This window comes from Pseudophryne corroboree, chromosome 2, assembly GCF_028390025.1.
Source record: "Pseudophryne corroboree isolate aPseCor3 chromosome 2, aPseCor3.hap2, whole genome shotgun sequence".
NCBI lineage: Eukaryota > Metazoa > Chordata > Amphibia > Anura > Myobatrachidae > Pseudophryne > Pseudophryne corroboree.
The window spans coordinates 222,395,465-222,407,975 of NC_086445.1; the positions used below are offsets into that span (position 1 = coordinate 222,395,465).

The 12,511-nt window shown below is 43.4% G+C and overlaps 1 protein-coding gene across 1 annotated transcript in view; it reads right to left on the reverse strand.

Moving 5' to 3' along the window:
* Nucleotides 1–1,823: 1,823 nt before the first annotated feature.
* GLI1 (GLI family zinc finger 1) overlaps nucleotides 1,824–12,511 on the reverse strand; it is a 162,733-nt gene continuing 152,045 nt past the window's right edge. The window contains exons 9-12 of the mRNA XM_063952393.1: nucleotides 10,737–10,901; nucleotides 10,137–10,397; nucleotides 9,450–9,732; nucleotides 1,824–8,214 (exon numbers count right to left, since the gene is read on the reverse strand). Coding sequence (XP_063808463.1) covers nucleotides 5,771–8,214; nucleotides 9,450–9,732; nucleotides 10,137–10,397; nucleotides 10,737–10,901 — 3,153 coding nt within the window. The 3' untranslated portion in view covers nucleotides 1,824–5,770. The remainder of the gene's footprint in view (nucleotides 8,215–9,449; nucleotides 9,733–10,136; nucleotides 10,398–10,736; nucleotides 10,902–12,511) is intronic.

A 12,511-nucleotide genomic window follows, 5' to 3' on the forward strand; every position in this document is an offset into this window, starting at 1 on the left:
AGGGACCAGACTGGTGTAATAGTAATGCAGAGCAGGGACCAGACTGGTGTAATGGTAATGCAGAGCAGGGACCAGACTGGTGTAATAGTAATGCAGAGCAGGGACCAGACTGGTGTAATAGTAATGCAGAGCAGGGACCAGACTGGTGTAATAGTAATGCAGAGCATGGACCAGACTGGTGTAATGGTAATGCAGAGCAGGGACCAGACTGGTGTAATAGTAATGCAGAGCAGGGACCAGACTGGTGTAATAGTAATGCAGAGCAGGGACCAGACCGGTGTAATAGTAATGCAGAGCAGGGACCAGACTGGTGTAATAGTGCAGAGCAGGGAGCAGACCGGTGTAATAGTGCAGAGCAGGGACCAGACTGGCGTAGTAGTAGTGCAGAGCAGGGACCAGACTGATGTAATAGTAGTACAGAGCAGGGACCAGACTGGCGTAGTAGTAGTGCAGAGCAGGGACCAGACTGATGTAATAGTAGTACAGAGCAGGAACCAGACTGGCGTAGTAGTAGTGCAAAGCAGGGACCAGACTGGCATACTAGTAGTGCAGAGCAGGGACCAGACTGGTGTAATAGTGATGCAGAGCAGGAACCAGACTGGTGTAATAGTAATGCAGAGCAGGGACCAGACTGGTGTAAAAGTAGTGCAGAGCAGGGACCAGACTGGTGTAAAAGTGCAGAGCAGGGACCAGACTGAAGTAATAGTAGTACAGAGCAGGAACCAGACTGGCGTAGTAGTAGTGCAGAGCAGGGACCAGGCTGGCGTACTAGTAGTGCAGAGCAGGGACCAGACTGGTGTAATGGTAGTACAGAGCTGGGACCAGACTGGTGTAATAGTAATGCAGAGCAGGGACCAGACTGGTGTAATAGTGATGCAGAGCAGGAACCAGACTGGTGTAATAGTAATGCAGAGCAGGGACCAGACTGGTGTAATAGTGATGCAGAGCAGGAACCAGACTGGTTTAATAGTAGTGCAGAGCAGGGACCAGACTGGCGTAGTAGTAGTGCAGAGTAAGGGGGCAGGCTGGGAGTACTAGTAGTAGTAGTTCAAAGTTGAGGGGCAGGCTGGGAGTAGTAGTAGTAGTGCAGAATAGGGGGGGGGGGACAGGCTGGGATTAATAGTCGCTCCCACAGGACTGACAGGCATGCAGTGAGTGGGACTAGATAGCTCAGAAGTCCCGTTCTTCCATCTCCCACACATCACAGAATTCCTTGCTACACACTCCGCACTGCGTGGGTAAACACGGCACTGCTACAGAAAAAGGTTGATGTGGAGCCAGGTACTTCCGGTTTGCGTTCGACAGTGAACGCACATCCTAGAAGCGGGCAAGGGACTGGCTCAGCGGCAAACCTTCCCAGTGCCCCGACGTCCCTATTTGGTCAGTGGGTACCAGGAGCACAATTAGGAGACCTGTGAAATTTAAATGAAGCCTTTTATGTACTGTAGCAAAAATATCCTATAATGACTTACATTGGATCTCTGAAGCATACTTAACATCTTATTTTGTCTCCTCTCCAGGAGAAGCCCGGAGTGGAGAGGAGACACCGCTGGCCACTTCGGGGGGCAGGGCCAAGCTCTCATGTCATTAGACAATTTACGTAATTTAGCCTCGCCTCCTACATACGCCTCCATGATTCCCATGATTATTTCCCCATTCTGCCCGCTGCACTGGGAAGCAGATGGGATGTGGGAGATCCACCTACTCTTCCATAGATGTGGGTGACTACCTGAAAAATCGTCAGTCTCCCGCATCTTCCAGGAGAGTAGGCAAGTACTGTGTGAACTGTGAATGACCAAAATGCTTAAATAATACTCCAGGGACACGGGAGACATTTTTTTTTATTGTCTTATGAAAAAGGCTAGCAAAATGAATGTACAAATATAAAAATACACACTGTACAGATAGGAACGGGATTTACAGGCTTCCCTCAAGCTGTTAAAAAATAAACTTTTTGTTTGTTTTATATTTTTACATAACACATTCTTTAAACCTTTGAATGTAGATCAGAAACAAGAAAGTTATAGCGTTATAGCTCAAGAGTCATTCCTATTTTCTACATTATATTTATATATCTCTTTTTTCTCCTACATACAGTAAATGAAATATACAGTAATATAAAGGGGAGATGTGATTTTATTATAAGACATGTTCTTTGGTATTGCTTTAAATATCATTATATTTTACTTAACACATAGTTGGGATAGCCACATTCTTGTATGGAGTTATTTTTCTGGAAGACCTTATTTTAATGATTAATCGTTGTGTGCCAGACTGGAGATGTATTAGGTCTCAAGCTTTACACACAGTGGAAGTAGCCCTTTCTTGGGCAGTAAAAATACTCCGGACCATAACTTGGAGTGTGCGAGCACAGGGTTCTGGGGGCTGCACCGTCACTGATCTACGTCTCTGCATCTAGCTGGCAGTGTCTCTGGAACGGCACCCTGCATCCAGAATTGCTGCTGCAGTGCTGTCCGGATTGTCCGGAGCATCATGATGACATTCCTACCAACTGTCCCGATTTTTGCGGGACAGTCATGTTTTTTTGTTACTGTCCCACCCACAGGGCGCAGTGGGAGAGACATTCGGACATTAGACGGTCTATTCATGGGAGACAGAGGGACTGGGGGCATGCCAAGTCTTCCGCATGCCGCTCGCCCCCTGCCGCTCACTACGTCCCTCCACTCACCACGGCAACCCGCCACACAGAAGGGTTGCCACGCCCCCCCGCTTTACAGTGCCTGTAATCACCGTGTCCCCATACTGCCTCCTCCACGCCCCAGTACGGCCTCGACTCCCCCTCCTATGTGACCTGGCTGCTCCCTCCCAGAGGGAGCAGCCAAAATGCAGGCAAGTATGCCATAGGGGTTTGCAGGACTTTTTAGGGTTGTGCATTAGCAAATAATCATTCAACTGTACAAACATCAGCGCTGCTTCCACCCCTGAATCAGACCGTATATCATTCATTGAGGATAAGTGAGTGCATTAACTTTTAAAACAAATGTCAGAAATAGATTAAGGGCATTGTATTACATATATTTTATTTGAATAACAAGGCTACTTCCATGCCAGAAATGCTTTGTCCATATGCTTTTGTCCTTGATCATTTTTGTTTCAGTTTAATCAGTGGGAGTGACCTTTTCCACTACTGACACCTGAGATACCACAAATAGGGTGTATTTCCCTTCCTACGAACTGTCTCAGATTTGTGGGGACTGTTCAGCCGTCCTGCCCATATTCTTCCTTTGTCCTGAATCTAGAACGTATGAGAAGTGTGTGTGCAGCTAATGCTTGTCCCTCGATTCCACACAAAACTAATAACCAGTGTATATGGCATTAAAGAGGTGGTTTTTTTTTAGAGAGGTGGCCGGTGTCCTGACTACACCCCAAAGTGTTGAGACCATGCTCCTGTGTAGTGTGACACTCCTTTGGTGTCTCATTGTAGAAATTGGGAGGCATGTATTTCCCTTTAATGAAAGGATCACATAATACAGGTTTGTGGAGTGGTTCTGTCTGTAACCCACACTGGAGGTAATTCTGAGTTGATCGCAGCAGGAACTTTGTTAGCAGTTGGGCAAAACCATGTGCACTGCAGGGGAGGCAGATATAAGTAACATGTGCAGAGAGAGAGAGATTTGGGTGTGGTGAGTTCAATCTGCAATCTAAATTGCAGTGTAAAAATAAAGCAGCCAGTATTTACCCTGCACAGAAACAATATAACCCACCCAAATCTAACTCTTTCTGCACATGTTATATCTGCCCCCCTCCCTGCAGTGCACATGGTTTTACCCAACTGCTAAAAAATGTCCTGCTCCGATCAACTTGGAATTACCCCCATTGACACAAACCTTAACAGCAGGAGGTAGAAGTATGGTTCCCTAATAAGGTGTTCCTTAGATCAAAAGGCACATAAGCAGTGACATGTATGGTGTATGATACAAGCAGTGTCAACATGTGGCAGGGCCATAACCAGGAGTGTGCAAGTGGTGCCGTCACACAGAGCACAGAGCTTTGGGGGCAACATCCTCGCAAGCCCTTGCTTCTGGCTAGCAGTGTGCCTGGAACAGCACCCTGCAGCCAGTATAGCTGCTGCAGAACCGCACGGAGCATCCTTTGGACGCTCCAGGCAGGCACCTTGCAGTCTGTGCAGCCTCTTGGTGCGTCCTCAGGAGTACTGCACTTCCGCAGAGCCAGCGGCCCCGCACCCACTGTGCAGATTCATGATGTCATGCACTAAGTGGGCGGGGCCTGCACAGGGCACTGCTGAGTTCTGTTACATGTCTGTTCAGGTGGTCTTCTGTATGGCGAATGTCGGGATACCGGCGCACAGTATACCGGCGCCGGAATCCCGACACCCGGCATACCGACAACTATTCTCCCTTGTGGGGGTCCACGACCCCCCTGGAGGGAGAATAAAATAGTGTGGCGCGCGTAGCGCGCCACCGTGCCCGCAAGGGGCTCCTTTGCGCTTGCCACGCTGTCGGTATGCCGGCGGTCGGGCTCCCGGCGCCGGTATGCTGGTCGCCGGGAGCCCGTGCGCCGGCATACCATACTACACCCGTCTGTTCTTTATATTACGTGCATGGTATATGATGCACTTAATATTTCATTCTCTTATGGTTTAACTATAGCCAGCTTTAAAACTTATTATAGTCATCCAAATGGCCTGATTTGAAAGTAAAGCAAAAAAAAAAACAAAAAAAAAAACAAGTAACTGAGCACCTAGACAAAACCATGCTGCACTGCATGTGGGGCAGATGTAAATTGTGCAAAGAGATTTAGATTTGGATGGGGTGTGTTCAAACTGAAATCTAAATTGCAGTGTGAAATGAAAGTTGTCCAACATTTTGTGGGCTTCATGCAAAAACAGCCAGTATTTACCCTGCAAAGAAAAACATAAATGTATTTGCACCCCTTGTATTGCAAAATGGTTTGTTTCAGATACAAAGTTACATACTTATTTTATGCTTTACTTTCAATAAGAATTAGGCCAAAAGTTGTAATAAGGAAAAATGAAAGAGCACCTGTCACTGCACCAATGGTGGAGGGAGCCCTTTTGATAACTGAAATATAAGAATGTAATCTACAAACTCACTAGGAATCAACAGCATCACTCTAAAGCAATCCCTTTGTGTTACAGATTGCAAGTGAATATATTAATGAAAATGGCGACCCCAATTGCCTGTAGCTGACTACAGTTCCATAAGGCAACTTGTGAAAGTCCACATTTCAATTACCTATAGCTCCCTGTGTGTGCTCTTGTGTTGCTCGATGCTAGAAATGTTTTCATAGCCCTTTAGTTCAATAACAGCTGAAGAAACAAATTATTTATCCCTGACCAAAAGATAAATGATGCTATGGAACAGCCTGACAACGTTCCATCTTTGTTATAACTGAAAAACGTTTCTGAAAAGCTAGATAGAAAAGTGTTATGATTTGTGTTTAGTAAATAGGTAATCAAAGACTATCCTAAATTGTACAGTCATATTACAAAAATGAATGTATAGAGCATGTGCAAATTTTGTCATATTTAAAACGTCCATGACAAAAAGACAACAGACAGTTCTAGAAATAGATTTACTGGATAAATCAAGTGTACTTTTCTGTGCCAGCAAAACTGAAGTCTTGCATTTTATTTAAGCACACTGTATTATAATGATCCAGTATTTTAAAAATGAGTCAAGATAATGAGCAAGCGCTGCGCCATTGTGTGATCACTTCGATCTGGCCAGTTGTCATAGATGTCCCTTTCACTGAAGCTTTAGATTGCTCAAGAAATAGTGTTGAGGAACTTATTCTCGCCAGCTAAAGAAGACAGCATAGAGTTCAGGTCTGTCACAGCCATGTTTGGAACCATGGCTGCAGGATTACGAGGTGTGCCCAAATGTGAAGAAGGTTGAGATGATCCTTGTAAACCACTTGGAGTTAAAGTACCTGGGATCAGCGATGTGGGATCAGGATCATCAATAATGGCAGCAAAATCAATCTGAGTGTTTTCCAAATCCAGAGTGTCCAAAGGGTTTGATGCTGGACATGAAGTGCTGTATGGCAATGAGTCTGTCTTCAAGAAACTCAGGTTAGAATTGTACTGTCCATGCTGATGTCCATCACAACTACTTTGGTGATGATTTAGTGGTGGGGCAACCTTTTGGGGTCCTGTTTTTCCATGGTGCATTTCAACTTGCCCTGAGTAATATATCATGCCAGTGGTGTCATTAATGTCTGACTGGGGCTGAATAGAAGGCAGAGTAACCCCTCTCCTAGGACTGGATTCAGCTGAATGGTAAGATGGACTAAGCTGCGGTGGACTGGCCATGAATGTCGACTGGCTGGTTATACTTTGTTGCCGCACTGGAGGTTTTCGCCAAAGGGGGGGATGTGGCACCATATCCAATCTGTTACTTTGATTTTCTGGACTTCTCATGGTTTTAGGATGAATTGGTTGATTTTCATGTGAGTTTGGACTCAGTAAGCTGTTCTCTGTTTGCTTTCCCTGGTAATTAATGTATTTAGGGCTCATGTATGCCTGGGCATGAGGTGTGTTCCTGTGTTGACTCTGGCCTGTGTCAACATCCTCTCCAGCGCTGTTCATCATTGGCATATTCTTCGGCTGCTGCTCCCACATTAGTGCTTGTTGGGATTGAACATAATTTCTCACCATCATCTCCTTCACTTGCATCATAGGTGTCTGTGATCTACGTCCTTGAGGGCTCAGCATGCTGGGGTTAAGGCCGGGATTGTAGCAAGTGCTTTGTTGGCTGTCCTGTTGTCCTTGGTACTCACAGTTTGTATTCAGTGGAGAAATGGGCATAGTGTTTGGCTGGTTGAATGCATGCTGTTGTACTGAATGATGCTTCATGTTTTGACACGACATCATGGAGGGCATTGATTGATGAAACTGTTGTTCTGGTTTGATATGCACCTGACCCAAGTGACTGTACCTTTGATTATTTACATACATACTCTGCTGCTGACATGAATTACTATTTACAAGGGAAATCTGTTTGTTTGACTCTGATACTGGATTGGAGAATTGACTGTGACATTGATTCCTTGGTGACACATTTGGTTGCATCACCTGATGGTTTGAAGTTTGCCCATCAGACATTTCCATCGTACCTGAGCTTACTTCATGCCACTGCACTGGTAAGCTAGAATTACTGGTCATTTGCCTTGTATTATGGAACGACTGATTGTGAGCGGTCATTTGGCATTGGTTGAACTCTGGGTGACTCAAAGCATTGTTCTGGTTGGAATGACTGTCAGGATTTATATGCACATTGCCTGCGGCTCGCAAAGAACTAGGATATGCATTTTGGTTTTGAATATCTATACCATGAAGTTGGTGGTTAAAATTCATCTGGTTATTGGGAGCATTCATTTGAGAGTCTTGGTAGCTCATGTATTGCTGCATTTCATTAGTGGCCATGACATTATGTTCCTTATTGTGAGATGATCCATCTGTGCTAGTTGCCTCCATGAACACATTCTCACTGATACTAGGTGGCCGGGGTGAAAAAACATGTAACTGTAGGTTTGCATCCGATCCTCCATAAGGTTGCTGTTGACCTAGAGTATGTCTTCCCATCATTGATGTGTTCATGTTTGACATACTCTTGAACCGCTGGACTTTGGGTATTGCCTGAGGTTCTCCACCATGTCTTGCAGGATCACTAGCTCTTCTTATGCCAGCCCCAGGAGCCTGAGCTGGATGAATTATTCCTGTACCATAACTGTGGTATTCATTGTTGCTATGTCTTCTTTGGGTATTATTAGCAAGTATTGAAGAGATAGATGACCCACGGTAATCACTTGTACCAAAATTCATCCGATTATTTGAACTCATTCTCTCCATATTAGGAAGTGGTGTGGGTGGAGGACCACCAGTAGCTGCAGCATATTTTGCCTTTAGTCTGTATTGCTGAGCTGGAGTTAGGCCTGGAAGGCCAGTGGCATTGGAATGTCTTGAAGTATCTGATGTCATTTGATCATATGTATCCGCCATGTTCCCGACATCAGCTGACCTTTGGTTGGAAAGATAGGGGGACACCACTGAAGATCTACGGCTCACTGTATAAGCTGAGCTCATTGTACTTGTTGTGCTGTTACGTCTATCATTCAACTTCATATAGTCACTAGATGACAGCTCCATCATGTGATTGCTGTGGGTCATACCAAGTGGACCACACATGCCTTGTAACTCTCCCTGAGATGCTGTAAAAATACAATAAATGGACAATATAAAGAAGAAATGTTAGCTTCTATCAAGGGTGGTGGTTGATACATACTCCAATGTTTTGACTTATATTCTAATAGTCTGATATAGATATACAATATTATATATGTTCTTAATTTAACTGGCAAATCTAACCTTAAGTATATTATAAATGTTTTATTATTATATCACTAACTTCTTTCAAAACTAGGTAGTTGAATAAATGCATTTTTTTTGTGTGATCTACATGACAAAAAAGAACCATGAACTACTATCAAAACTTAAAATCTCTTATTCGGTGGAGTGTACTATGTTACTAAAAGTTACTCTGATTCGCTTTTTGACAGATCTGACAGGTCTCCAATGACTCCAAACGGTATTGTGTTGGTCTTCTGTGCACTAATGAACCATGGGGACAAGGGAAAAAGGGAAACCTGAGAACTAATACTAGCACTGAACTTTAACAGCGTAGGTATGTCCATGTATAAAAACCATCAAACCTGCATAGGTATAAGAAATTGTAACTGTGGAGATGCACCCATGAGAGTGAATGGAGTCAAACCAGAGAACAAAGAAAAAGATACTCTATTTTGTTGGGGCTATCACCCTACTAGGATGAGTGCCCCAACTAAAGAGAATATCTTTTTCATTGTCTACTCTACACTAATCTTCTGATTCAAACAGCAGAGCTCTTGTTGATATGATGATATCCCTATCCTTGTGCAACTGTCATTTATATATATAATGGAGAGTTTACTGGGGCTCTCCATGGTTAAATAAGATGAGTGTAGAGTCTCATGTGTCCTGGTTTTCTCAGTACAGCTTGCCTTTCTGTCAGTACAAATGTTAGCTCATGATGCTTATGTTCCTTTATATGAAGCACTTCATAGTCCCAAATTTACAGTGTTTGTGGAAAAAAAAGTTTCTACAATTATTTACAGTGAGGGTGAGCGGTGTATTCTATGGTGTGAGTAAAATCAGGTTATTCCATTTTATGTAGACTAATGTATTGTGTATAATATTGCCATATGTAAACAGAACATCAGATTTAACATGGTAAAGTCCACCCAACAATCGATTTTAGCATTCTGGATAATTTAACTTCATTTGCTAAACAAACATAATCACATTCCCCATGTGTTTAATTGCTTTACCGTATATTGACAGCAAAACGAATTTTCATTTTATTTTGCAATCCAGCATGTATCATTCCTGCTCTTCTACTGCTGCCTACCTGTGTTGTGGATGGCAGGTAGTTTTACAGATTTGCCAGCAGATGGTGCTTTCCGCATCTGGTTAATCTTGTCAATCCTGAGGTTCTCCAGCTTCCTTAGGGCTGAAGCTCCTGCAGTACCAATAGACTCCACTGAGGGAATGTCCTCCAAGTTGGAGAGGTCCTCAAAGCTCCCGCCTGTGTTGGCATTCATCTCTACTCCACTATCATTGTTATTGGTGCTACCCAGTGGAGACCTTTCACTGCTGCAAGATGACTGTCCACCAGGGCTGGGTTGAGACTTCTAAACGCAATAAAAAAAAAGTGATGACACTTTAGGGTCCAAAAATTTCCAAAAGCATTCACTTATTTTTATTTTTATTTTAAAGCTTTCTATTAAAGTATTCTTTTATTTTTCTTAATATATATTAAACACCAACAATACAGATATAAACCTTGTTTCTAGAATATGATGCTATTATGTAAGATCAGGGCTTTTTCATGGTGGTAGTCAATGGTACACAATAGCATAACCTTATTTTATATCTAATTTTTAATCCTAATTACTAGCTCCAGAAACAAGAAGAAATCAGTGGAATAATTTTAGAAATTAATAAAATATGGCGCTGCTTAAAGGATTTTTATTCACTTAGTACTAAATATGTATGTTATTATCTGTGCATATTTTAGTTTAGTTATATGTCTCACCAGGGCCATATCTGGCACAGTCAGTCTACCCTCCTCCTTCCGTGCCTGAGAAGAGCTTGCCTCCAGGTCCTGCTGGATATCACTCTTTATTCCTTGAGATCCAGTACCCTCATGTGTTGCATGGTTCCGAGGCAGGCCGTCTCCACGGTGTTTCTTTGTGATGTGTGCCTCAGGGCCATGGACTGTCTTCACATGCTTTCTGAGAGAGCTGGGATCTGTGTACCTCTTGGTGCACCCTGGGATCTTGCACACATATGGTTTCTAGAAGAATGTAAGTGTTATTATTGCACAGGGTATTTCTCACAATTAATAAGCACAAGAATACTACCATGACACAGTTATTTATATGTTAACAGGGTTTTTATATAGTGTGTACAGATTATGCAGTGCGTCACATACAAACTCTACAGAGATAGAACTCTGGCCAGAGCTGGACCCATCACCCAAGTGCTGTGAGGCAATAACTGTGCCACCTTGCTGCACAATCAACCACACACAATTAATATTACCTGTTTGTTCCATTGAAAGTGTTATAGAAAGTCTCACTGTTATACTGACCTAGCCTTCCCACCATCAACATTAGTTTACATTTCTTCATACCTCGTTGGAGTGAGTACGATTCTGGTGCTTGGCACGGTCTGAGGCATTAGAAAAAGCTTTATTACAGCCTTCATGTTCACACACGTATGGCTTTTCTCCTGTGTGGGACCGCAGGTGAGTTTTCAGGTTCTCAAGGCGTGAGTAGGCTTTGTTACATCCCTCAAACTTGGAAAAATGAAGAGAACATATGTATGATGAATACATTTTGTTACTAAGAAGCATAGGTCTAAGTGTTGTTCAATTATATACCATGTTATTATTATTATTATCCTTTATTTACAGTATATATATATATATATATATATATATATATATGAGCGAACAAGAAAACAGCACTTACAGTTCAAGACAATATAGGACCGGTATGGAAAACCAGGGGTTAGGTGCCATCAAAGGGAGTATGGAGTATGTGTAAGTAAGAAAAGGAAAGGCAAATGAAGACAGAAGGTCCTGCTCTTGTGAGCTTATACTCTAAAAGGTGAAGGGCTGACAGACTGGGGTGACACAGAAGGGGTAGACAGTGAGCATAGACAAGAGGGCTAGGAGAAGAGTTGGCAGGGTTTGGTGAAGAAGTGGGTCTTCAGAGTCTGTTTGAAGCTTTGTAGAGAGGTGGAGAGTCAGATGGGGAGAGGTAGATTATTTCCAGTGATAGGGAGCAGCACGTGCAAAATCTTGTAGGTAGGAGTGGAAAGAGGTAATCAGTTGGCAGGAGAGACGGTGTGCATTAGCAGAGCGAAGAGGATGGGTGGGAATGTAAAGAGAGATAACGTCAGAGATGTAAGAGGGAGAAGAGTGGGTGAAGGCTTTGTAGGTGAGTGTGAGGAGCTTGAATTGGATTCTGAATTTGGAAGCGTAGCCAGTGAGGGTCCTGCAAAAGAGGCGAGGTTATGTAATATATATGGTGAGGAAGATGAGTGGGCAGCAGCATTGAGGATAGATTGGAGTGGAGAGAGGCATTTTTCAGGGAGTCCACATAGGAGGAGATTACAGTAGTCCAATCTGGAGATGACCAGTGAGTGGATGAGGGTCTTAGTAGCGTCCTGGGTGAGAAAGGGTCTGATCCTGGAGATGTTTTTGAGATGGAAATGGCAGGTATGTGAGCAGTACTGAATGTGTGGTTTGAAGGAGAGGAAGGAGTCAAGGATTACGCCAAGACAGCGCACCTGGGGGCTAGAGGAGATAGTATTGCCATCAATGGGTAATGAAATTGTGGGAGGTGAGGTTATGCGGGAGGGAGGGAGGGAAGATGATCAACTCAGTCTTAGACATGTAAAGTTTAATAAAGTGCTGGGACATCCAGGAAGAGATAGCAGGGAGACAGTTGGAGATATGAGTTGGAGATACTTATTCACTGTCTATTTGGGGACATACATCAACCGAGAATTGTGGCAACTCCCCTTTCTCCTGATACCTGGGTTGGGGTATCAGAGAAATCCAACATGTTGAAAATGCTCGATTTGCCGATTTGGATAGGCAAGTCAGGGATTTTTAAAAAGCAGGATTTTACTGATTCTCGGTTGATCACGATCACTGATGTCTGCCGATCGTCGATCACCACTGACTACCAATTGCCGGTTTTGATTGGCAGAGCAGATCAGGGAATTGCAGCTTTGACATATAGTATGACCTGCATTAAGTACAGATCTTAATTTCTATCAATTAGCAGGAAATGCTCATCTGGATTGGTTTATGGTCAAATAAGATAACATTTTCAACCAAAGCTGGGGACTGAAGCTCAAAGCTAGTAACATGATACCAGATACCAGTCTATTTGT